The sequence below is a fragment of the Euleptes europaea genome, chromosome 20 (genome assembly GCF_029931775.1).
Source record: "Euleptes europaea isolate rEulEur1 chromosome 20, rEulEur1.hap1, whole genome shotgun sequence".
Lineage (NCBI taxonomy): Eukaryota > Metazoa > Chordata > Lepidosauria > Squamata > Sphaerodactylidae > Euleptes > Euleptes europaea.
The window spans coordinates 11,818,115-11,845,463 of record NC_079331.1 but is presented as its reverse complement, the minus strand read 5'-3'; the positions used below and the strand labels follow the sequence as shown (position 1 = coordinate 11,845,463).

The following is a 27,349-nucleotide window of genomic DNA, read 5'->3' as shown; positions in this document are numbered from 1 at the left end:
GTGCGTACAAGGCACGGAGCCTTGACCTGGATGGCCCTGGCTAGCCTGATCCCATCAGATCTTGGAAGCTAAGCAGGGTTGGCTCTGCTTAGTACTTGGATGGGCGATCACCAAGGGTTACTGTGCAGAGGCAGACAATGGCAAACCACCTCTATTCATCTCTTATCTTGATTACAGGGTGGCTGTAAGTCGGTTGCAGCTTGACAGCTCTTTCTCTCTGCCACAAGGAATGGTAAAGGAAAACAACGGCAAATTCCCATTCTTTGGCACAGTGGATGGAGTCAACCAAATGCAAGTGGTGGAATATTTGCCTACACTTCCCTTTGCTTCCTGTCCATGTTGAAGCAATGATAGGTGTCTTTCTGCAACCATGTTCAAATATCAAATGGCCCAGAGACCCATCTACAATGACCCAGAGAACACACAGGGTTAGCTGCATGCTGGTTCTGCGTAGGACCGGCCTACACTAACCCAACAATGAGGATAAACGTCACGAGCTAAGCTCTTTCCAGTTCTAACTCAATGTCAAACAGCATACTCACAGTTAACGTCGATGGCGTGAAAAGAAACTCTTGGAAAGTGCTATGAAAGACAGAATAAGTCTTTATTTGCAGCAAAGACACAATAAAAATTGGGTTTGTAACGGCAGTCCAGTAATGCAAAAGTAAATGCATAACTTCTGTCTTCTCACTCAGCTTTCTCTTCTGGCTTTGGCTTCAAGAAAAACTCTGGATTCTGGACACATCTATAAGCCAATAGCTGAGGAAGGAGTCCGTATGTTACGTTGAGAATTAGAAACCACACCTTTGCTTCTTCGGGGACTCGGTAGGTGTATGGTGTTCTAGCATGTAGAGAGGAACCTATGTGCGAAAACTGAGCCTGTATTATAAAGAGAGAGAGAGAGAGAACTAGCATCTTTGAACGTCTATATTTGACACACGCACAGTCCTCCAAACATAGAAATATTAGTTGATTAATCAGATTTGTTTTAATTAAATCAGCACATTGAGCCTCTGTGTATTTATTCAGCACCTTGCCAATCACAACAGTCAAGCACAAAATGAAGTATGACGAAGTATTCAGTTGATGAAGTATTCAGCTTCCTGAGAATCCAAGGTTTCAGGAGTTTTTAAAAGTCAAGTTTCTAGTCCTGGAGGCCACAAAAAGCAAGCTTGTACACTGTGCCAGGCTAAGCAAGGATTCCGTTATCGAAGATAAGGATTCGGCACCCTGCACAGTTTCTCACTTGACTCTTCTGCTAGCAAAAGCAGAATGATTCATGTACGTTTATGCAAATTGGCTTGATTTCTTTGCTTAAGGCTACCGAAATTGATTTTTCTGTCTATAATCTGGGAGAACTTGGCATGGAATCTTGATCTTCTAACCTCAAAGCCTAACAGGAACCAAGGGCTATCCCTTAGGACATTCGCACGATTACATAATTGACACTCTCCTTTGAATGCCTTCTTGGTGTACCCAGTTAGGGCTTAACAGGTTTCCTTCTGCACAAAGCGGAATATCATGTCTGGAATATTCAGGATCTGAAGCTGGGTACCCAAGGTTGGGTGGGATAAATAAAATATATAGATGATGAAAATATAATTAAAGCGCTATGTCAAGATTACCAATTATACAAACATCTGGTAAGATTGTCTCAAGTTGTTATGCTGGGCTGTATGTCTCCCATATAAAATGTGTGCAATGATCAACCTGGTACCAACCTTGGGTACCCAGCGTCTGTTTTCTAGGTTGGGTTTCATCCCCCTCTTTTATCTTCTAATATTCAGGATCTGATCCATTATTTGTGATTTAGATATCACTAAAAGAAACCTTTGTGCTCGTTTTCCTTCTCCAAAGACAGGTTTTTGCTCTGTCACTGTTACAGAAGAGTCCAGCCTCTGGGGCAGCCTCCACTGGGACTGTTCTGGAGTGTAAATTTACATCAAAGGTTATGTACAGGGAAGAGATGGCCGAGCCAAGGAATATTTTTAGCCTAAACAAACATGTAAAGATAGAAGCAATAGAGGAGCACTTGGGGATTGAGGCTGTCTTTTGTCTCCCATCTGTTATCCTCTATTTCAAGCGACGGATCCGTTTGCGTTAATCTCGTGCCCAAATGTATGATCGCCAAACGCTCTGCGGGAGGAGAGAGGGATCCTGGTCTCAAAGCCTTACCCTTTAAAGAAGACATGGGCCAGTTCTGTTGCCCTGGGGGTTGCCAAATTTCGGGCAGACGTTGGCAGAAAGGTCAGAGAAGGGGCTGAAGGGTTGAGGAAAATACCCCATGAGCTGTGCATTAAAGCAAACATGGCCCTGCTGTTGAAATTGGCAGCTGTACAGCTTTAGTCTGATAGAGAGCACTTCTAACTTCGTCCCTGAATGATGCTATATCATGATTGTTGAGCCCTGAGCTGAGAATACAGACTTGCTTATCCTTTAGCAGCCGTATGTTCCAAGCACAGACGAAAACTGTGCTTTTGTTGACAAGGAGAAAGGGAACTGCTCGACGCTTCGTGAATTGCAGAAAGGTGAAATGGCACAATGGTACCATTAGGGACGGACTCGGGGACGGAAGCTCAGGGCCGCAGCTCATGAGCTCAGGCAGGGGGGCCAACATAAAGGTTTAACTTCACATCTGAAACACCTATTGCCATCTAAAGGAAGAGGAGCCATAAGACCATTAAGTCCAGAGTCTAAAATAATCTAACTGCATCACTGGAGGAGAAGAAGAGTAGGTTTTTATATGCCGACTTTCTCTGCCACTTAAGGAAGAATCAAACCGGCTTACAGTCACCTTCCCCACAACAGACACCCTGTGAGGCAGGTGGGGCTTGAAAGAGCTCTAAGAGAGCTGTGGCTAGCCCAAGGTCACCCAGCTGGCTTCATGTGGAGGAGCGGGTTGGTTGAAACCAACCCGGTTCACCAGATTAGCCTCCGCCGCTCATGTGGAGGAGTGGGGAATCAAACCCGGTTCTCCAGATCAGACTCCACCGCTTCAAACCACCGCTCTTAACCACTACACCACATTACACCATGCTGGAGGCACTTCTAAGGCTTCCTGTCCCCCACTATCAGGTGTATTGTGTATTTTCAGTTGAAGGCTGCCATCTCTCCTTCTTCCCAGGAGGCTAAAGAGCCAACAAGATATCAGCTCCACCCAGCAACCTATTCCAGTCTGCCTAGCGTCTTACACAGATGTAGACAAGAGTCCTTATGGAAGTCGCCAGCTGATTGGCAAGCTACTGTGACAATCATGAAGCTAGCTCCTTCCCTCTCTGGCTGTACTGAGTGCTGATTGGCTGTTCCTTGTGTCTTTCATGAAACTTCTTTCCTCCCATCATCCAAGCATTTTTTAAGTTGTTTTTTTTTAAGAACCAAATTGTATGGCCAAGACAGAAACGTGACAAGTACTCTTGGTAATACCTGGGCGAGTCCTCCAGCGTGTATCAAGGTTAAATCGGGCATCCAGGAGCATCCAGGCACCAGCAAGCCATAAAGCGCCATTACGTAATATGGCACAGAGTAGAACATGTACACCAACATCTGCACAGTAGAGGAAAAGTTGATTGGTTTATCCCTTCAGAACCAGACGCACAAGAGACACAACAGGGCAGACATGGGTCTCGAGCCCATCATAAGAACATACGAAAAGCCCTGCTGGATCAGACCAAGGCCCATCAAGTCCAGCAGTCTGTTCACACAATGACCAACCAGGTGCCTCTAGGAAGCCCCCAAACAAGACAACTGTGGAAGCACCATCCTGCCTGTGTTTTATAGCACCTAAGATAATGGGCATGCTCCTCTGATCCTGGAGAGAATAGGTATGCATCATGACTAGTATCCATTTTAACTAGTAGCCATGAATACCTCTTTCCTCCACGAACATGTCCACTCCCCTCTTAAAGCCTTCCAAGTTGGCAGCCCTCACCACATTTTGGGGCAGGGAGTTCCACAATTTTAACTATGCATTGTGTGAAAAAATACTTCCTTTTATCTGTTTTGAATTTCTCACCCTCCAGCTTTAGCGGATGACCCCGCGTTCTAGTATTATGGGAGAGGGAGAAAAACTTCTCCCAGTCCACTCTCTCCAAACCATGCATAATTTTATAGACCTCTATCGTGTCTCCCCTCATCTTCCTCATTCATGTACACAGCGAAGAGTGGAGGCAGGTTCTATTTTCACTTGAAAATGGCATAAGAACATAAGACAGGCCCTGCTGGATCAGATCAAGGCCCATCAAGTCCAGCAGCCTGTTCACACAGCGGCCAACCAGGGCCTTTAAATCAGGTCATTGATTCCGCTTGTAGGTGAAAACCCAAAACTCTACTCTTGGGATGAATTTTAGCTTGTTCGTGCCCTCCCCCTCTTCAACATTCTCCAGAGTCAACAACAACAACAACAGACTTTGTTTGTAGTCATGGACCATTAAGTATCCCCAAAAATTGTAATTAAATATATACATAAATAGTTATGAACTGATAATACAAAAGATAAAGATGTAGTGGAGATTAAAAACTGGAATAAAAGGAGAAAATCCTCCAAAGTATACATAAAACAGTAGAGATTCTAATCATAGATTGGTTATTCCAGAGCCTTAAGTGCATTTTGTCTTATTTTAGTTGCCAGCCAGGCAAATCTAGCCATAAAGGAAAAGGTAAAGGTCCCCTTGCAAGCACCGGGTCATTCCTGACCCATGGGGTGATGTCACATCCCGATGTTTCCAAGGCAGACTTTTGTTTATGGGGTGGTTTGCCAGTGCCTTCCCCAGTCATCTTCCCTGTACCCCCAGCAAGCTGAGTCCTCATTTCACCGACCTCGGAAGGATGGGAGGCTGAGTCAACCTTGAGCCGGCTAACTGAAACCTACTTCCGTTGGGATCGAACTCAGGTTGTGAGCAGAGCTTTTGACTGCAGTGCTGCAGTTTAACACTCTGCGCCACGGGGCTCCTAACCATACTAACAGATAAATTCGGTATTGTGTCTGACAAAAGGTGCTCCCTAGACGATGTTTTCTCCGGAGTCACAGCTTACAGATTCTTACTGCGGTCTGTTTACCTGAAGTTTCGGATAGGCGGCAGGATCTTTCAGGTAAGGTTCGTGCAATTGGTTGTATAGCCGGCACGGTTCAGCTGGGCAGTCCAAGGCAACCTAAGGAGAATCATGTAGCATTTAGAAGTCCTTTGAGCAACAACCACGTCCACAGCCTCCGTACAGCTCCTGGCACACTGTTGGGTTGGGAGGCTTACACCCCAAGTATTCTGGTCCTCTGCTGAATTGGCCTCCCCATTAGGAGGAGCTGTGGCTCAGTGGTAGAACAGCTGCTTGGCATGCAGAAGGGGCCAGGTTCAATCCAGTTAAAAGAATCACGCCGTCAGTGGTGTGAAAGCCCTCTGCCTGAGGCCCTGGGGAGCTGCTGCCGGTATGAGTAGACAGTGCTGACCTTGATGGACCAAGGGTCTGATTCAGTATAAGGCAGCTTCATGGGTGTATGGGACAGGAAGCAAAAACTTCCTCCCTTTCGCCACTTCTTGGGGAAAGGCCATGGCTCAGCGGTAGAGCCTCTGCTTGGCATTCAGAAGGTCCCAGGTTCAATCTCCGGTTAAAGGGACTAGGCAAGTAGGGGATGTGAAAGACCTCAGCCTGAGACCCTGGAGAACCGCTGCCGGTCTGAGTAGACAATACTGAATTCGATGGACTGAGGGTCTGATTCATGCATTCAACACGCCTGCTGGATGTGACCCATGGCAGAGACAAGGCGAATCTGCTAAAATGGAGTGAGGCCTTCCGCGTGCATCCAAAGAAGCCAGGCCACCTTTGTTCACTACAAAAAAGGCAGCTTCAGAGATGCTTGCAGCTCAGCAGGTGGGGCTCTGAGACTCACCGGACAGACCCAACCCATAGGTGTTAGACCATTGCTCTAAATTCCCGATAGAGGAGCAACCCTCCGGACCAGCAGAAGCAGACACTCTTTTCACTTTTGAACGGCGGTTACGGATTTCAGACCCCACCCCCCCAGCCAAAGATTGCAAGAAAAAAACAAAACAGGGGACTTCCTTAGGATCCACTCACCATGCCCCTGAACAGGCAAAATCCAGTTGCGAAGACAAAGTAGGCAGTCAAGAAGAGGTCTAGAGGTCTTCTGAACAGTCGTTTCTGCTGCACTTTTTTAATTGCCTGCAACAGAACGTTGTGTTTAAGAGAAAACCACCCAAGAAGCTCTGCGCTAAGACAAACCACGATCAGAACACACTTTGCAGGAGATGCAGCAGCAGTTCTAGTAAGACCGGGCAATCAGTTCTGTACACCAAAATATGTTCAGTGACCTGGATGGCCCAGGCTAGCCTGATCTCGTCAGATCTCAGAAGCTAAGCAGGGTCAGCCCTGGTTAACATTTGGATGGGAGACCACCAAGGAATACCAGGGTTGCTGTGCAGAGGAAGGCACTGGCAAACCACCTCTGTTAGTCTCTTGCCATGAAAAACCCCAAAAGGGGTTGCCATAAGTCGGCTGCGACTTGAAGGCACTTTACACACACAAAACCGTATACAGAAAAAGGAAGCGGGATATAACCTTCTAAGCAGCAGCAGAAGAAGAGCTGATTTTTATACCCCACTTTTCTTTACCGAAAGGACTCTCAAAGCGGCTTACAATCGTCTTCCCCTCCCCAAAACAGGCACCTTGTGAGGTAGGTGAGGCTGAGAGAGTTCAGAGAGAACTGTGACTAGCCCAGTCATCAGAGCTTTATTACGGTCCATTGACTACTTCCAAGAGAATTCAAAGTACAACAACGGCCACACTTCCGGTAAACTAGCCCAGTCACCCAGCAGTCTTCATGTATAGGAGTGGGGAAGCCAAACTGGTTCACCAGATAAGAGTCTGCCGCTCGTGCGGAGGAGCGGAGAATCAAACTTGGTTCTCCAAATTAGCGTCCGCCACTCTTAACCACTACACCACACTAGCTCGCTAAATAAAGAAGCCCCCCTTTACTCTCTTATAAGAAGAACCTAGCCTCTTCCTGTGGTTCACCTCATACCTGAAAAGAGCTTGCAGCAAGTTCCTTCACCATTTGACGGGTGGCAGGAAAGCTATCCAGTCTAGGGCCTTCTTGGTTGTGGTGCCGCACTTGTGGGATTTCCTGCTTATAGAGGTCCCATCTACCAAACCCACTTCCAATATTTTAGGGGGAGCGAGGTAACACGATTCAAAAGAGAAAAGAAATTGTTTTCTCCTGTTAGAGACCCAGCCATATGACTGCAACGGAGATTGCTGTGTAATCCTTGTTGTTCGGAATTCTTTTTTGCAGTTTATAGGATCAATAAGAACATAAGAAAAAGCTCTGCTGGATCAGACCCAGGCCCATCAAGTCCAGCAGTCTGTTCACACAGTGGCCAGCCAGGTGCCTCCAGGAAGCCCGCAAACAAGACCACTGCAGCAGCACCGTCCTGCCTTGTTCCACAGCACCTAATCGACATGCTCCTCTGATCCTGGAGAGAATAGGTCTGCATCATGACTAGTATCCATTTTAACTAGTAGCCCTGAATACCCCTCTCCTCCACGAACATGTCCACTCCCCTCTTAAAGCCTTCCAAGTTGGCAGCCATCACCACATCCTGGGGCAGGGAGTTCCACCATTTAACTATGCGTTGTGTGAAGAAATAGTTCCTTTTATCAATTCTGAATCTCTCCCCCTCCAGCTTCAGCAGATGACGAAAGAGGGAGAAAAGCTTCTCCCTGTCCACTCTCTCCAAACCGTGCATAATTTTATAGACCTCTATCATGTCACCCCTTAACCGCCTTCTTTCCAAGCTACAATGATTCAGGGCGGTCGGTTTTCATTAGAAACTGCTTCGGGAGGCCTAAGCCAGCGAAGCAGAACAGAAGCCTAACGAAGATAAAAATACAGCTGACCGGGAGCATCTCTAGCGGGGCTGACAATGGTTTTTAAAAAAAGACAAACTTGTCAACTACTCATTAGTCTGGTTGACATTTCAGAAAAAGGATCTGCAGTCACCGGCAGAAACTGCAGGGGTGTCCCCAGAGGAGGCTAAACGGAGAATGCCCTTTTGTCCTTGCTTAACCCAAACGCGAGAGTACGGAAAGAAACGGCGAGGCCTGTTCAAACTGCAAAGTGGCTCAGTGTTTGGCAAGTCTGGATCTGAGCTCAACGCTTTTCCCCTAAATTTTGTGCACATTCTAACCTTTCCTTTTATTCTGTTCCATAATGCTCCCGGACCAACAGGTCATGAGCAAAACTGACCAATAAATGTAGTAATATAGATGTAATCAATACAGAAATGCAAAAACACAAAATCTAAGTTAGTCAAAAGTATCATTAAAAGCCATAAAAAACATTTTGCCATGGCGAGGGTTACATTTCTGGATGTATACTGTGATCCATTTATCTCTGGCAAGATCATACTTTTCACAATCAATTTAAAAAAAAAGCAAATACTCTCCAAGTTCCCTGATTTATGGTCACAAAATCTTAACCACTACACCACGCTCGCTCTCCATAGTCCACCGTCCAAATTTGCCGTTTCCTCCAGGGGAACTGATCCCAATATTCTGGAGATCAGTTGTAATTTTGGTTCTCCTAAGCCCCACCGGGAGGTTGTCAACCCTACTTACATTGTCCTCTTGAATATTATGTTTGTGCATAGTGGGGGTGATGTGTGACGCCAGGAGGGGGGCAGATGGAACGACAGTCAACTTTGCTACTGAATGCTAAACCTCCAATCCTGATTGCGGGTTATTACTGTTGGTTTTTATATGCCGACTTTACCACTTAAGGCAGAATCAAACCGGCTTCCAATCACCTTCCCCTCCCCTTGAGCATGCCCACCTGAACTGCAATTTCTATACATTACCCCGTAGAAGTTTATTGAGCCCCTCTTATTGAGATTGAGGCCTGACAGGGCAGGTGAAAGGTTTGAGATGATCCTCCAAGGGGGTAATCCTTCAACCACTCTTCAGGTTGCAAAATTTTGTTTAGCAGCAATGAAAATTTGTCGCCTTAGAACAGAGCAATTGACAGACGTGTCCCAGCTGTAATTCTTTTTAAAAATGTTTTAAGACTCGGACTGTAATTCTTTGATTGTAAGAATCTGTTAGTCCATGCTTTCCGTTTTATCATGTTTTGTTTGGCTAAGTGCCGCAAATAAATTATCTATCTATCTACCTTCCCTTCCCCTCTCCACAACAGACACTCTGTGAGATAGGTGGGGCTGAGAGAGCTGTGACTAGCCCAGGGTCACCCAGCTGGCTTCATGTATAGGAGTGGGGAAACAAACCTGGTTCACCAGATTAGCCTCCGCCGCTCATGTGGAGGAGAGGGGAATCGAACCCGGTTCTCCAGATTAGGGTCCACCGCTCTGAACCACTGCTGTTAACCACTGTACCACGCTTGCTCTCTATGGGGGGCCCTGCTGTGAGCCTATCATCATCCACACCGGGGAGGAGGGCAGCCAGTTTACTACTCAACACAGTGACTCAACGGGCTAGACAGAGCAACGGCTGCAATGACATTCATAAACGAAACACTGGTTACGTGAGAGAGTGTTCAAACATTTGCCGACAGGGCGCCCTTGTCCGTCAATGCCTTAGTTGTCATCCTTTCCCAAATGTACACTGTATTTTGAAACACACAAACAACCAGCGGGGGCAGGTGGAGATGCCACCGCTACCGCAGCACGCCAGTTCTCATTACAGCATGTGCGTGGTAAGTGCCTACGTCAACTTGCATGCTCTGAGCATGCAAACAGGCTCCATGTGTGGACCGCAGAGAAAAGGGGCCCTCTGGCGCCTGGATTCGGTGGGCTGGACGTACTTCCTTTATACCCCACCTTTCTCCCGTCGTGCAACTCTAACTGGCATTCGTGGGATTCCCAGGGAGTCTTCCAGCAAGGCGCCAACCAGACACAGATTTTTTCGGGCTCAGCAAGGTTACTGCATCAGACTCACTTTAACTAGACCCTGGGACCTGCACGGAGTTGCCTTACAGTGAGCCAGAAGGACACCGCCTGGCCCAGCGTGGTGTAGTGGTTAAGAGTGGTGGTTTGGAGCAGTGGGCTCTGATCTGGAGAACCGGGTTCGATCCCCCACTCCTCCACATGAGCGGCGGAGGCTAATCTAGTGAACTGGGTTTGTTTCCCCACTCCTCCACATGAAGCCAGCTGGGTGACCTTGGGCTAGTCATAGCTCTCTTCGAGCTCTCTCAGCCCCACCTACCTCACAGGGTGCCTGTTGTGGGGAGGGGGAGGGAAGGAGATTGTAAGCCAGTTTGAGTCTCCCTTAAGTGGTAGAGAAAGTAGACATATAAAAACCAACTCTTCTTCTTCACTCTGACAGCAGCTCTCCAAGGGCTTGCACTAGAGTTACCAGGTCGCCCCTGGCACCCAGCAGGGTTGGGGGATAGGGTTGCCAGATCCAGGTTGGGAAACTCCTGGAGATTTTGGGATGGACCCTAAGGAAGAGAGGAACCTCAGTGGGGTAGAATGCCACGGAGTCCACCCTCCAAAGCATCCATTTTCTCCAGAGGAACTGATCTCTGTAGTCAGGAGATGAGCTGTAATTCCGGGGGATCCCCAGATCCCACCTGGAGGCATCCTTAGCTTGCATACAGTCCTTTCCCAGCCTTTCTGGTACAGCACAGTGAACAAGCTGGGAGGAGGAGGAGGAGGAGGAGGAAGAAGAAGAAGAGGAAGAAGAAGAGGAGGAGGAGGAAGAAGAAGAAGAAGAGTTGGTTTTTATATATGCCGACTTTCTCTACCACTTAAAGAAGAATCAAACCGGCTTAACAATCACCTTCCCTTCCTCTCCCCACAATAGACGCCCTGTGAGGTCGGTGGGGCTGAGAGAGCTCTAAGAGAACTATGACTTGCCCAAGGTCATCCAGCTGGCTTAACCACTACACCACATTGGCTCACCAGCCTGGCTTCCAGTGACCCCCATTCGAACCCACAGTTTATTTGGAGACTTGCCCAGGTCATTTTGTTTCGGCTTCCTGACCATTTAAGCCCCCGAATTAGAACCTCGACTATTCTCGTCTGCTCCAGAAGCCATAAATTGAATGATAAGAACCAAGTCCTTTCCCCAGAGGGAAAAACAGTTTTCATGGTAGGGTAAGCAAAAAAAAAAAAGCCTAGAGAATCAATGGGAGGACTCTATATTTAGCATCGCACTGTGGACACAAACCGGACCTCTGCTGATAATTGGCCGAAATGCTCAATTTCATACAGAGCACAGGCTCATCAATTAAAATCTGACAAGACGGAGCAGAGCGACAACTGAGTCTGCTTCCCACGCAGTCACTTAAATACCAGCCGTTCAGGCAGGAACGTTTGACTAACACGTGGTCGGAAGTCATTTATCTTATATTAAAGGAAGGCTTTTCAGATGTTAGGGATGTGGGCTGTCCTGTATGATTTAGCTATAATTAGCAAGCAGCTCACACTGAAAAGTTAATTCAATTTCTTTCCCATTTAGCATTAACAGAAACGTCTCGACGTGAGCTTTCTTGAATTCAGTGGGGGTTCTTACAGGTTTGAATTTAGAACTTGCCCAATCCAAAGTGTGCAGGAGACTCAGAGCCATGGCTTAGTGGTAGAGCATCTGCTTGGTATGCAGAAGGTCCCAGGTTCGATCCCTGGCATCTCCAGTTGAAGGGACTAGGCAAGTAGGTGGTGTGAAAGACCTCCGCCTGAGACCCTGCAGAGCCGCTGCCGGTCTGAGTTGACAATACTGACTTTGATGGACCAAGGGTCTGATTCAGTATAAGGCAGCTTCATGTGTTCATGTGATAGCACATGCGAATAAGAAGATAGATAGGTTAAAATGTGGAATGAAAAGAGTCCATGATTTGTGTCTAACTTCTGAGGATTTGAATTTTTAGGGGAGGGGCTGTGGCTCAGTGGCAGAGCCTCTGCTTGGCGTGCAGAAGGTCCCAGGTTCGATTCCCAGCATCTCCAGTTGAAGGGAGTAGGCAAGTAGGTGATGTGAAAGACCTCCGCCTGAGACCCTGGAGAGCCACTGCCGGTCTGAGTAGACAAGACTGACTTTGATGGACCGAGGGTCTGATTCAGTATAAGGCAGCTTCCTGTGTTCATGTGTGTCTTGGCTGCTTGGGGCAGTGGGAAAGACATTCTGCACATTTTCTGTGGTGCTTTTTGTCGGCTATTTTTTCTTTTAAAAAAACAACAACAAAAAATTACCTTGGCTGTTGAGCTGCAGTTCGCTGGCGGTTGATTATAGATTCTGAATCCAGCCCATAATGGAAGACAAACGTACGGTATACTTAATAAAGACGCAGGACAAATTCTCGTTCCATACTTTCCTATTCAGCGACAACGAAAAGCATTAGCAATAGGGATGTTAGTCGGTTTAGGAACTCTTAGTAGATTCACACAACTTGTAAGGTTGATGATGAAGAAATTGAAATGGTTGAAGACTTTCTATTCCTTGGCTCCATCATCAACCAAAAGGGAGATTGCAACCAAGAAATGAGAAGGAGATTGAGACCAGGAAGGGCAGCTATGAAGGAGCTAGAAAAGATCCTTAAGTTTAATGGATGCGTTGCAGGCCACCAATATCTAGTGGGTTCTAGATCAAATCAAGCCTGACCTCTCCCTAGAAGTTAAAATGATCAAACTGCTATCATATTTAGCCACATTATGAGAAGACAAGTCTCCCCGGAAAAGACAATCATGCTAGGAAAAGTTGAAGGCAGCAGGAAAAGAGGAAGACCCAACAAGAGATGGATTAACACTGTCAAGGAAGCCACGGCCCTCAGTTTGCAAGACCTGAACAAGGCTATTAATGATAGGATGTTTTGGAGGTCATTAATTCATAGGGTCGCCATAGGTTGGAAGCGACTTGATTCATCAGGAGGAGGAAGAAGGAGGAGGAGGAATTGGAGGAGGAGGAGGAAAAAGAGGAGGAGTTGGTTTTTATACCCAATTTTCTCTACCTGAAGAACCAGGTTTGATTCTCCACTTCTCCACATGACACCTGCTGGCTGACCTTGGGCTAGTCACAGTTCTCTCAGAACTCTCTCAGCCTCACGAACCTCACCAGGTGACTGTTGTGGGGAGTGGAAGGGAAGGTGATCGTAAGCCTCTCTGAGACTCCTTAAAGGTAGAGAAAAGTGGGGTATAAAAACAACCTTCTTCCATTCCAAATATTGCTGTGGGGAAGCAGCCACTCAACCGGGGCAGACATTTCTTCTCAGGTTACCCCATGTGGAACAATTTACAGACATCTGTCTGAACCAGTCCCAAGTGAATTCTGTTTCAGGGCTTAAGCGCTCATGGAACAAACAAAAAAGTACTTCCAACCCCCCCTCTCCACTGCCTCTGCCTCAGAAGGCACGGAACACAAATATTCATGCACTCTCGGCCCAAGATCAAAATCTACAGTATGTCTGGGTTTTTTGTTTACCACGTCATGCAAAGAGGTATTCAGTTATGCAACTGTGTGATATTGTTTGAACTTTAATCAGGAAATATCCTTGCGGCTGCATCAAACGCAGGGTCCTAATATAAGTCAGTCTCAGCACTGCACAGAGAGGAGGATTAAGAGATCTTCTTACCTACAATATTTCCAGGCACAAAGACAATCACACTCATCATGATGGATCCCAGCCAATACAGGCCAATGTTCCGGTACGTTTCCCTGCAAGAGAGAGAATCCAGTGTTCACATATCCATTTCCACATATCCACAGACTACTGAGCTCCAAAACAATGAACACATGAACACATGAAGCTGCCTTATACTGAATCAGACCCTTGGTCCATCAAAGTCAGTATTGTCTACTCAGACCGGGAGCAGCTCTCCAGGGTCTCAGGCAGAGGTCTTTCACATCTAGTCTAGTCCTTTCAACTGGAGATGCCGAGGATTGAACCTGGGACCTTCTGCATGCCAAGCAGAGGCTCTACCACTGAGCCATGGCCTAGCCCCATGAAGCTGCCTTATACCGAATCAGACCCTTGGTCCATCAAAGTCAGTATTGCCTACTCAGACCGGCAGCAGCTCTCCAGGGTCTCAGGTAGAGGTCTTTCACATCACCTACTTACCTAGTCCCTTCAACTGGAGATGCCAGGGATTGACCTTGGGATCGTCTGCATGCCAAGCAGATGCTCTACCACTGAGCCCCTCCCAACAATCTTGCTTCCAGAACAAAGGTGTATGTATATGAAACCGTGAGATGTTTAATGCAGGATTCTAGCAATAGGTAGGGGCAAAGCCTCCCCCCAAGACATTCTAGAGCCCCTGCCTCAATTTCGACCTATGTTTTGGGGGCGGGGGGGATTCACCAGGTGTTTCCCTTATGAATACAAATGAATACAAATTGAAAGACATGCAGGCTTTATTATGCTCAACTGCTCATTAACAAACAAACCTTATTCTACCTTCTACTTGGATGATCTTTGTAAGCAATCCTTAAGAAAATTAGACTTAATGGGTTGGATCCATTTGTGAGAACCTTGGGCTTTATCAGGGAAGCACTAATGATTTCTTGGCACCCTCACCAAACTACAATGCCAAGAACCCTCTGGGACAAGACATGGCAGTTAAATGGATGTAAAACCAGTGCAAACCAGCGAACACCTGCCTAAAAGTTACGCATCTCTCCTTGAGTTATATAGTGCTCGACAGCTCCCACGCTACCGCCATGACCATATCTCTTCTTTGGGGAGCAACAAATAAGAATATAATTCTGGAAGAAGGAAAGACGCTCTGTTGTTGCTAGGAAACAACTCAAAGACTGATCACTAACTATTTCTGAGCGATGGATACCAATTTTTGAAAAATTATGTTTTCTGGTGGAAGTGTCTCATGGATTCAGGAGGTAGATCGACAGAACAGATAAAGGCATAACTCAAGATGCTATTGATTTACCTAAAGTGTTCGTTTTTGGGTGTGGTTTTTTTTACGAAGAGTTGTTTTTTTATATGCTTTCTCTACCACTTAAGGAAGAATCAAACTGGCTTACAATCACCTTCCCTTCCCCACAGCAGACACCCTGTGAGGTAGGTGAAGCTGAGAGAGCTCTAAGAGAACTGTGACTAGCCCAAGGTCACCCAGATGGCTTCATGTGTAGGAGTGGGGAAACCAACCCAGTTCGCCAGATTAGAGTCCGCCGCTCATGTGAAGGAGTGGGGAACCAAACCCGGTTGTCCAGATTAGAGTCCACCGCTCCTAACTACCACTCTTAACCACTACACCACGCTGGCTCTCTTTAAGCAGCTGAGGGCAAGAAACCGTGCCCTGGCAGGAGGCTCCAAAGCCTGCCCACCCCCTACCCTCCAAGATGACTGGAAAGTCTGTTCTGGGTAGACTACCAGAAGATGTGCAACATATACAAACAAGGAAGGAAAAAAACCCTGACTTACTCCCAAGCAATAGCTGCCACCATTAAGAGATACATCAGATAGTGAACAGAGCCATCCCAGTAGCAAATCATGTGGCCATATGCTGTGTTCAGGTGAGGCTCGCCCTAAAGAAAATAAGTGTACAGGCAACCCAATGACATTAGAAAGCAATGCATAGATGTACAAATAAAAACAGCCCTAGATTGCCCTGCATAAAGCTCATTCAGTCCGGAGATGCATGTTCCTCACACTACACATGAAAAGCCACCTTTTCACAAAATTCTGAACTCAGCACAAGTCTCACTTTGACTTCAAAAGAAAAGGATCCCCCACCCCATACTAGTCCCTTACGAACAAATGAAATAACAATGCGGTGACCTCAAGGGAGCCCGCCCTTTCTCTCGGGGAGTCCATAACCATTCTGTCAACCCTTTGGATGGATTTAGTACCCTACCCAAAGAAGACTTGGAAGCATAACTATGCTGTAACGTTTCAGTCCGTTGAACCAAAAGGCCCAGCTGCCAGATGTAAATATCCTTCACAGCTGTCAGGTAAGCCAATCACATCAGCCATTTCATCACCAGCATCGAAAGTGAACCACCATAAATTACCTTCCTGGAATTATTCAGAGCCTTCTCCCCCTCCCCTCGATCCACTTTCAAGTAAGTGTTTGAACCCGAGTTCCACCCAGTCATTCCAAACGTTGTTTATCTACCTCTTTCAAGTAATGGGTCATGAATCCATCTATGACGCCATCTTGCTCAAGCCCAATAATCAGGTTCACGACACCGGTGAAAGCAAATACCGCATAGACTGTGCAACAGGAGAAGGAAAGAGGGAATACGTACACATGTTAGTAACAGGCCTAATTCAAAAAAGGTAAAGGTCCCCTGTGCAAGCACTGGGTCATTCTTGACCTATGGGGTGATGTCACATCCCGACGTTTCCTAGGCAGACTTTGTTTTACGGGGTGGTTTGCCAGTGCCTTCCCCAGTCATCTTCCCTTTACGCCCAGCAAGCTGCGTCCTCATTTGACCGGCCTCGGAAGGACGGAAGGCTGAGTCAACCTTGAGCCGGCTACCTGAAACCGACTTCCGTCGGGATCGAACTCATGTCGTTAGCAGAGCTTTGGACTGCAGTACTGCAGCTTACCACTCTGTGCCACGGGGCTCCTAATTACACAGGCCTAATTACACACCATCTACTTTACTGTGGAACATCTAAACCATAAACCCTAACCAAACTTGCTCAAAAGTAAATCCCACTGACATTAGGAAAGGCACCTTTAATCTGTAGACACATGTAGGAAAGCTGTAGTTTCTTTTTTTCTGAATTAAATTTTTTATTTCATAAAAAAACATAAGAAAGGCCCTGCTGGATCAGACCAAGGCCCATCAAGTTCAGCAGTCTGTTCACACAGTGGCCAGCCAGGTGCCTCCAGGAAGCCCACAAACAAGACGGCTGCAGCAACCCCGTCCTGCCTGTGTTCCACAGCACCTGATGTAATAGGCATGCTCCTCTGATACTAGAGAGAATAGGTATGCAGAGATTATTACAAATTGCTAAATCAGTGGAGCTTCCATAGTCAGGGGAAGTCTACCTGCTGTCACACATCCATTCTTAACTAATAGCCATGAATACCCCTCTCCTCCATGAACATGTCCACTCCCCTCTTCAAGCCCTCCAAGCTGGCAGCCATCACCACATCCTGGGGCAGGGAGTTCCACAATTTAACTATGCGTTTAACTATTTCATAACTATATAAAGCACATAACACCAGAATAAAAACAAAGAACACAAACAATACATTAAGTAAAAGTAAAGGTCCCCTGTGCAAGCACCGGGTCATTCCTGACCCATGGGGTGACGTCACATCCCGACGTTTCGTAGGCAGACTTTGTTTACGGGGTGGTTTGCCAGTGCCTTCCCCAGTCATCTACATATTACCCCCAGCAAGCTGGGTGCTCATTTTACCGACCTCGGAAGGATGAAAGGCTGAGTCAACCTTGAGCCGGCTACCTGAAACCGACTTCTGTCGGGATCGAACTCAGGTCATGAGCAGAGCTTTGGACTGCAGTACTAGAGCTTACCACTCTGCGCCACGGGGCTCCTACGTACACCTAAGCTAACATAGACAAAACAGGCTTTAACTGGGTGAACATGTAGTTTTTGTTGCCCTCTTACCATCTTCCCTATAATACACTATTATAACTTTCTGTCATTAATTTACACGGCCTGCCTCTGCGTAGCAACCCTGGACTTCCTTGGTGGGCTCCCATCCAAGTACTAACCAGGGCTGATGCTGCTTAGCTTCCAAGATCTGATGAGATCAGGCTAACCTGGGGCATCCAGGTCAGGGCAAGAGCTGAACAGAGGTGGTTTGCCATTGCCTAACTCTGCACAGCAACCCTGGACTTCTTTGGTGGTCTCTCATCCAAGTACTAACCAGGGCTGACCCTGTTTAGCCTCGGAGATCTGAGAAGATCAGGCTAACCTGGGCCACCCAAATCAGGGTATGGAACCAATACATACCATAAAAAAGCGGATCCTTGGGTGGTTTTCTCTTCACCAGACATCGAGCTGCAAGAGCCACTAAGAACAGGACCAGTGATCCAATGGCTACGATGACCCACGAACTGTAGCAAAGAATGCAGAGAATGTCAGAAGAACCAAATGAATCTTTATGATTTCACTAGGTCATTGCCTCGGATACAACCAAAACCAGAAGACGATGCGTTGACTGTGTTGTAAAAAAAACCCTTGGGTTTCTTCAAAGCTTAGCAAAAGTTCCTCAGTGAGAATGGATAAGCTTCCCTGACAGGCAGCTTAACCGACCAGTACTGATCTTCCCAAGCCAGCGTGGTACAGTGGTTAAGAGCGGCGGCCTCTAATCTGGAGAACTGGGTTCGATTCCCCGCTATTCCACATGAAGCCAGCTGGGTGACCTTGAGCCAGTCACAGTTCTCTTCGAACTCTCTCAGGCCCACATACCTCACAAGGTGCCTGTTATGAGGAGAGAGCCGCTTCGAGACTCCTTCAAGTAGAGAAAAGCAGGGTTTAAAAATCTACTCTTCTTCTTCAATGTGATGTGCAGGTGCAAGGAGCTCACTGCATGTATTCTAGGGCATGCTCTCCCCTCTCCTGTAATGCTAGAACTTGGGGGCACCCAATGAAGTTGACGGGCAATTGATTCAGGACAGACACAAGGAAGTACTTCTTCATTCCATGAGTAATTAAGTCACGGAGCTCTCTGTCACCGGACACTAGCGTGGGTGGCTTTAAAGGGGGATTAGACAGATTCAGGTCCATCTAAGTTTACTAGCTACATTGACTGAAGGGGACCTTCATGGCCAGAGGCTGTAGACCTCTGAATACCAGTGGTGAGAGGAAACATCAGGGGAAGGCCTTGGGCTTCCTGAAGAGGAGAAGACTGAGAGGGGATAGGATAACCATCTTCAAGTACTTGAAGGGCTGTCATATAGAGGATGGTGCCGAGTTGTTTTCTGTTGCCCCAGAGGGTTGGACCAGAACCAACGGGGTGAAATTAAATCAAGAGTTTCCATCTAGACATTAGGAAGAATTTTCTAACAGTTAGAGCAGTTCCTCAGTGGAACAGGCTTCCTCGGGAGGTGGTGAGCTCTCCTTCCCTGGAGGTTTTTAAGAAGAGGTTGGATGGCCATCTGTCAGCAATGCTGATTCTATGACCTTAGGCAGTTCATGAGAGGGAGGGCACCTTGTCCATCTTCTGGGCATGAAGTATGGGTCACTGGGGGTGTGGGGGGGAGGTAGTTGTGAATTTCCTAAATTATGCAGGGGTTGGACTAGATGACCCTGGTGGTCCCTTCCGACTCTATGATACTATAATTCTATGGCTTCCACACCCTGTTTCTGTGCCCTCCAGGGCAAATGGTTGGCCCCCATGTGAAACAGGATTTTGGCCTAGATGAACCACTGGTTTGATCCAGCAGGTCATTTCTTATGCTGTCAGTATGCACAGGGCAACAGGTCTTGGCATAGATAAATGTACCTTGAACACATAATATACTAAACAACTGTCTTGAAGGATCTCTTGATATTCTTTCTGGAACTGCAGATTGGCATTCTACAGTTCATAAGAACATAAGAAAGGCCCTGCTGGATCAGACCAAGGCCCATCAAGTCCAGCAGTCTGTTCACACAGTGGCCAACCAGGTGCCTCCAGGAAGCCTACAAACAAGACAACTGCAGCAGCATCTATCCTGCCTGTGTTCCACAGCACCTAAGATAATAGGCATGCTCCTCTGATACTAGAGAGAATAGGTATGCAGCATGACTAGTATCCATTTTAACTGATAGCCATGAATACCCCTTTCCTCCATGAACATGTCCACTCCCCTCTTAAAGCCTTCCAAGTTGGCAGCCAGTTCAGTGGACAAAAGAAATGGCATTTGGAAATAACCCTTGCACACCACTTCCCTTTTCTCACCAAAGCAAATGTCAAGTCCATAAAAGGATGCAGAACTGGGCTGATATTGTGGTCATGTTTCACTGGCTCAGTTCAGACATCACATTGCACCATGCTTAACTGTGCTTCAGTGTGATGTCTCCAACTGACAAACTGGATCAGGTGATAAGAACCACAAACCATGGCTTGCGTGAACAACGGTTTGGTGCAGGGCTCACAAACCACGGTTACAGCTTGGACACATGAAGCTGCCTTATACTGAATCAGACCCTCGGTCCATCAAAGTCAGTATTGTCTACTCCGACTGGCAACGGCTCTCCAGGGTCTCAGGCAGATTAGCTTCCACCGCTCGTGTGGAGGAGTGGGGAATCAAACCCGGTTCTCCAGATCAGAATCCACTGCCACACCCACCACTCTTAACCACTACACCACGATGTTCAGAGATGGTTTGCCATTGCCTGCCCCCACCATGTGCCCTTGATATTCCTTGGAGGTCTCCCATCCAAATACTTGCCAGGGTCAAGGCTGAGAGTGCGTGACAGGCCCACGGTCACCCAGCAAATTTCCATGGCTCAAGTGGGGATTCAAACCTGAGTTTCCCAGATCCTAGTCAGACACTTTAACCACCACACCACGCTGCCTCTCTATTCTTACCTTACCATTATCAAAAACCAGTCCTCTCTCTTGTTGCGGCTTATGCACCAATAGTTGATAGAAGCATTTTGTTTTCCAATATGCTTTTTACACTCTGTTATGCACACTGATTCTATTTTTGACAGCCTTCCCAAATGGCTGATTAAAAACTATTTTAGTATTTTCTCTCGCTCCAAGAAGGCACAAGTAGGCATTCCTTAAAACCTGTGACAACAGCAGCATTTTGCAGATAGTAAGTTTTTTTTAAGGAAGCATTTCATATTCTAAATTTGTATGTAAGACATTTGCAGAGTTTCTGCCGGGGGGGAAACATTTTCCGGAACAAGGCAACCTATACATCTACTGCAGAATAACAATGCCCCTCGTCAGCCAAGAACAGCATGCCTAGGAACACGACCCTCAAGATCCTCAACAATGAACAACAATAATATAAATTACAAGAGCTAACATTGGCTTATAAGAGCCCCGTGGCGCAGAGTGGTCAGCTGCAGTACTGCAGCATAAAGCTCTGTTCATGACCTGAGTTCGATCCCGACGGAAGTCAGTTTCAGGTAGCCGGCTCAAAGTTGACTCAGCCTTCCATCCTTCCGAAGTCGGTAAAACGAGTACCCAGCTTGCTGGGGGTAATATGTAGAGGACTGGGGAAGGCAATGGCAAACTACCCCATAAACAAAGTCTGCCTAGGAAATGTTGGGATGTGACGTCACCCCATGGGTCAGGAATGACCCGGTGCTTGCACAGGGGACTATCTTTACCTTGGCTTATACAGAACATCTACCCTTTGGTGTCACTAAAAATCCCTAAGAATGAGCCCTGGAGCTTGTTGAACCCACAAACCAGCCATCTACTGAATCAGATCTTGGTCCATCAAGGTCAATTTTGTCCTTTCAGACTGGCAGTGGGTGTCTAGATTGTCAGGCAGAAGTCCTTTGCAACACTTACCACCCGAACCTTTTTAGCTGAAGATGCCAGGGATTGAACCTGGGGCTTTCTACAAGCTATGCAGATGTTCTACCATTGAGCCATGGTCCCTCAAAGACCACCTTTCTTCCTGACTTCAGGCATTCAAATATGGCTAACAAAAAACCTGCACAGATTATGGCATCTAGGTCCCTTTCATGCCATTACTGAGCTTTATTCCGCAGTTTAAAAATATATATATATATACTCTCCAAGTGATGAGATCTTCCAGCAGCAATGCTACGTTGGTCAGAGAGAGCATTGGAGATTATAAGGCCAGGAAACTAACTGGTAACCAATGACATTTTGCAGGATGGATGAAATATGCTCCTCAAGGAAAGTCACCACTAACACACAACGTGACTTGTCTTGGATCAGTTGCAGCTTCTGAACACTCTACAAGGGCAGACCCATACAGAGAGGACTGCAGTAGTCTAGCCTGCAGTAGTCTAGATGTGCACAGATTATGGCATCTAGGTCCCTTTTATGCCATTACTGAGCTTTAAGAGGCAAAGAGGCAGCAGAGTGTCTTGGGAACAGATACTTTCTTCTCACTACTTACTAATCAGCCTTTAGCCCCAAATCTTGAGACAGGCCCACACAGTGAACCTATTTTGAATACATGAATGTTCCAGCACTTCCTGCTACTAAGGCAGCCGCAAGCTATTGTTTTTCCTCTTTCCACACAATGTCCCTTGCAGGCTACACAACGCAGCTTCTAAAAATACCACCAGCACTTATGCAAGCAATCTAACAAACAAGCAGGGTCTCCCTTTCAATTCTTTGGCCGCCGGACCCTCTCTGGAGGTAGTTTCTATGCACGCCATTTAAACTGGGTTTTGCGTTTCCCACGTCTAGAATTCCAAGGTGGTAACATGCACATTTTACCCTTGGCGGTTGAGGATCTGCAGACATGAAGGAAGCAATAACAATCAAACAACTGTAAAGAGATGGTTGTGGTGCAGCAGTTACAGCGTCTGACCAGGACTCAGGAGACCCTGGTTCAAATCCCCACACCATGAAGCTCATTGGGGGACCTTGGGTCCAGCAGTCTCCCTTCGCCTTCCTCACAGGGTTGTTGTGAGCGTAAAGGGGGACTTTGAGCTCTTTGTGGGAAGGGCAAGATGAAAATGCGGTGGACAGAAATAGTGTGCAGGGGGAAACGACAACCAATACACCCCCAAAAATGTCCATTACTCCCACTGTGTTTTAATATACTTCCCAGGTTTTAGTTATCTGTTTTAAAGAAGAGGTTTGAACAGGTCTTCTACCTTGGACTTAAAACATGCTTACTGAGAAAGTTCCCTGGCTATCAGGCATCACAAAGGACAGCAAAACCGATTATTTTAAAAGAAGGATATATCTTGAGAAAGATATATCCCCTTAAGAGAAAAATATACACCCATTAAAGGATATATCTTGAAAAATTTATTATTAAAATAATATTGTTTTTTACACCATTTGCACACCTATGGGGAAGGAAAAGCAGAAAATACCTTTTTTAATGGTATATATATTGTGGCCAATGTCGGTTTTACAGTGTTACAGAAGGTGGAAAAGCACATTTACACTGCAATCTTAAACGGAGTTACCAACCCATCTAAGCATGTTGATGCTAATCAATTTAACAATGTGTGACTCTACTTAGGACTGTGTTGCTAGAGCATTTTTTTGCATGGAACATTAGAAGCGTTGCAATCTTAGATGACTTGCAACAGCCGACGAAAAGCAGCTGCTAAGAAGGAGAGCCAGGAAGCCACTGGGCAAAATCTTTCATTCATTGGCCTTTAACAAATCCCTGTCCTTTGCAAGACCAAGACAATACCGCTAACTAAGTTGGGGAAGGGCCATGGCTCAGTGGTAGAGCATCTGCTTGGCACGCAGAAGGTCCCAGGTTCAATCCCCGGCATCTCTAGTTAAAGGGACTAGGCAGGTAGGTGATGGGAAAGACCCCGTGCCTGAGACCCTGGAGAGCCACTGCCAGTCTGAATATGCAATACTGACTTTGATGGACCAAGGGTCTGACTCAGAATAAGGCAGCTTCATGGGGATAGGCGATGGCTCAGTGGTAGAGCCTCTCCTTGGCATGCAAAAGGTCCCAGGTTCAATCCCTGGCATCTCCAGTTAAAGGGACTAGGCAAGTAGGTGATGAGAAAGACCTCTCTCTGCCTAAGACCCTGGAGAGCTGCTGCCGGCCTGAGTAGGCAATACTGACTTTGATGGACCAAGGGTCTGATTCAGTAGAAGGCAGGTTCACGTGTACTTTAGGATAGGTGTAAGGATTCCTGAGATAATGTACTTGAGTTGCTGTGAATGCCTAAGCAGAGCTGTGGAAGTCATAGTGCCTTGTCTGCTCAGAAGTGTGTCCAAATGGCAGAAATTATTAAGGCTCCTAGCCCCTCCAGCTAATGGAAGGGAACGTGCTTATCCAATGGACTGGTCCAAATGATGCAATACCATTCTCTGGCAAAGAGAAACTTCACACAGCCAGCACCTAAACCACATTAAAAAGCTCATACAATTTTAAGCATCCTATCCCAGGCTAGCCTGATCTCGTCAGATCTCAGAAGCTAAGCAGGGTCAGCCCTGGTTAGTATTTGGATGGGAGACCACCAAGGAATACCAGGGTTGCTGTGCAGAGGAAGGCACTGGCAAACCACCTCTGTTAGTCTCTTGCCATGAAAAGGGGTCGCCATAAGTCGGCTGCGACTTGATGGCACTTTACACACACACACATCCTTTATAACCCTCCGCTGCATTAAAAAACAACAACCCTGTATTCATGTGTGTTCCATGCTACCCTAAGCACCAGCATGCTTTATAGCATTTTGACACAAGAAGCTTAGGGACTTTTCACACCATTGTATTTACATTGCAACTTAAGCTTACATACTGAATGCAATGTGTGAATGCAACAGACAAAAGTATGAGGGTAGGAAGAGATGAGTCAGTGCTTGGCTCTGGTGGCCCTTTCTTACATGCCCAGGGTAATTCTGATCGGATCGCCCCCTGGGGGTCAGGAAGAAATTTTCTCCAAGACAGATTGGCACAAGGATCCTGGAGGTTTCTGGGCATACAGAAGGGTCACTGGGGGTGTGGGGGGAGGTGGTTGTGAATTTGCTGTGTTGTGAAGAGGGTTGGACTAGGTGACCTTGGGTGGTAACTTCCACCTATGTTTCTATGTATTGTGCAGGGACGCTGATTGGGGAACCAAGACTGGGTGATCCGACCGCAGACATGGGTTTGCTCTTCTCAATGCCTAAAATGAGCTCCCTTAAGCCTCTCTTGGGTGGTTTGTTCCACGTCTGAATGCAAGTCAAGCAGGAAAAGTTGCACTAGAGTACACAGCTGAAGCACAGACCACTGTAAACTGATTTCTGACAAGATCTATGTGTCTTCTATGCTTCCTCAGAAGTAAGAGCCAGTGTAGTGTAGTGGTTAAGAGCAGTGGTTTGGAGCGGTGGCCTCTGATCTGGAGAATCGGATTTGATTCCCCACTCCTCCCCCTGAGTGGCGGAGACTAATCTGGTGAAGCCAACTGGGTGACCTTGGGCTAGTAGGGTTGCCAGCTCCAGGTTGGGAAATACCTGGAGATTTTGGGGGCGGAGCCTGAGGAGGGTGTGATTTAGGGAGGGGAGGGACTTCAATGCCATAGAGTCCAATGGCCAAAGCGACCATTTTCTCCAGGGGAACTGATCTCTATTGGCTGGAGATCAGTTGTAACAGTGGGTGATCTCCAGCTAGTACCTGGAGGCTGTTATAAATGTATCAAGAAAGTGCAGCAAGGTGCAAACACATGTAACAAGACACAGTTTGTATACAAAATACATGCATATACGAAATACAAAAATACAAAATGTCCAAGAAATAGTTCACAGTGTCAAGCTGGTAAAGGTGCCTGCAAGGCTATCCACTTTGTTTGCTATGTAGCATGAATTCTTGGACATAAAGAGTTGCTGTAGAGTTCCCTTGACCTGTATCAAGAGTGAGCTGGTTTGATTCTGCCTTGAGTGGTAGGAAAAGTTGGCATATAAGAGCCAACTCTTCTTTTTCTTCTTCTAAGACTGAGAAGGCACTAAAAAGCACAGGGAAGATGGAACGCGATGGCAAGGCGCTCTTCCTTCCCATTCATCCACCCAGCTGCAATAAACGCGTTTACATAAGAACATAAGAAAGGCCCTGCTGGATCAGACCAAGGCCCATCAAGTCCAGCAGTCTGTTCACACAGTGGCCATCCAGGTGCCTCTGGGAAGCGCACAAGCAAGACGACTGCAGCAGCACCATCCTGCCTGTGTTCCACCGCACCCAAAATAATAGGCATGCTCCTCTGATACTAGAGAGAATAGGTATGCAGCATGACTAGTATCCATTCTAACTAACAACCATGAATACCCCTCTCCTCCATGAATATGTCCACTCCCCTCTTAAAGCCCTCCAGGCTGGCAGCCATCACCACATCTTGGGGCAGGGAGTTCCACAATTTCACTATGCCTTGTGTTAAAAAATACTTCCTTTTATCTGTTTTGAATCTCTCACCCTCCAGCTTTAGCAGATGACCCCGTGTTCTAGTATTATGGGAGAGGGAGAAAAACTTCTCCCTGTCCACTCTCTCCAAACCATGCATAATTTTATAGACCTCTAAAAACGCCTTCTTGGCCATTTACCCACGGGAGGTCTTGCCTTGGATTTGCAGCGCTCCATATGCGTATTTCCCCCCTCCGAACTCTCAGATCTCTGCATGGGGGCTTATTGTTGAGTTTGGAGGGGGGGGGAATGTGCATCCCAAGAGGGGCAAATCCAAGGCAAAACTTCCCGTGTATAAATGGCCAAACTCAACAATAAATCCCCCTGCAGAGGTCTGAGAATTTGGATGGGGGGGAAAGTGCATGTAAAGAGCGGCAAATCCAAGGCAAAACCTCCCAGGCATAAATGGCCATTGTTGAGTTTTGAGGATATGGATGGGGGGAAAGTGCATCGAAAGAGCGGCAAATCCAAGGCAAAACCTCCCAGGCATAAATGGCCATTGTTGAGTTTTGAGAATATGGATGGGGGGGAAAGTGCATGTAAAGAGTGGCAAATCCAAGGCAAAACTTCCCAGGCGTAAACGGCCAGTGCTGAGTTTTGAGAATATGGATGGGGGGGAAAGTGCATGTAAAGAGTGGCAAATCCAAGGCAAAACCTCCCAGGCATAAATGGCCAGTGCTGAGTTTTGAGAATATGGATGGGGGGGAAAGTGCATGTAAAGAGTGGCAAATCCAAGGCAAAACCTCCCAGGCATAAATGGCCAGTGCTGAGTTTTGAGAATATGGATGGGGGGGAAAGTGCATGTAAAGAGTGGCAAATCCAAGGCAAAACCTCCCAGGCATAAATGGCCATTGTTGAGTTTTGAGAATATGGATGGGGGAAAGTGCATGTAAAGAGTGGCAAATCCAAGGCAAAACCTCCCAGGCGTAAACGGCCCCAACAGGGGCAGACGCGCGCCCAAAGCGAAGCCTCGGGCTCGCTCCGAGCCGCCTTCCAGACGCGCGAGTCCAAAGCCTCCCCGGGGCGCACGTGGGAAAACGCCCTCCATGCCCGCGCGCTCCGGTCCCCCCGTTGCTCACCTGCCCGCGGCCGCCAAGGCGTTGACCAGGTAAGTGACCGGGATGGCCGAGAGGGACAGGACGAAGACGCCGGTGGGGGCCGAGGCGCTCATCCTTCCCCGCTGGGGCTCAGCCGCCTCCCGCCATCGCGCCCCGCCTGCCTCGCCGCCTCCTGCGCCTCCCTCTCCCAGGCGCGCCGGGCGGCGGCAAGGTCCCTCCGAGGGCGCGCCGCCCCTCCGCTGCAGGCTCGGGCCGCCCCCCGTCCCTCCCTCCCTCCCCCGATCGGATTTACCGATAAGCTCAACAAGCTATGGCTTAGGGCCCCACTCTCTTGGGGTC

At 47.3% G+C, this 27,349-nt stretch overlaps 1 protein-coding gene across 3 annotated transcripts; it reads right to left on the bottom strand.

Moving 5' to 3' along the window:
* Window positions 1-590: 590 nt before the first annotated feature.
* TM6SF1 (transmembrane 6 superfamily member 1) lies at window positions 591-27,128 on the bottom strand. 3 transcript variants are annotated; one of them, XM_056865810.1, is made up of 10 exons: window positions 27,032-27,123; window positions 17,903-18,006; window positions 16,086-16,183; window positions 15,392-15,495; window positions 13,586-13,668; window positions 12,210-12,331; window positions 6,070-6,174; window positions 5,056-5,148; window positions 3,424-3,543; window positions 591-879 (listed from the first exon to the last, which is right to left on the bottom strand). In XM_056865810.1, the coding sequence occupies exons 1-10, from the start codon at window positions 27,121-27,123 to the stop codon at window positions 688-690; spliced, it is 1,113 nt and encodes a 370-aa protein (XP_056721788.1). In that variant the 3' UTR covers window positions 591-687. The 3 variants fall into 3 exon arrangements, with proteins under 3 accessions (XP_056721788.1, XP_056721789.1, XP_056721790.1); XM_056865811.1 differs by lacking the exons at window positions 15,392-15,495; window positions 16,086-16,183; window positions 17,903-18,006 and having other exon boundaries at window positions 27,032-27,128; XM_056865812.1 differs by lacking the exons at window positions 15,392-15,495; window positions 17,903-18,006; window positions 27,032-27,123 and having other exon boundaries at window positions 16,086-16,152.
* Window positions 27,129-27,349: the final 221 nt, after the last annotated feature.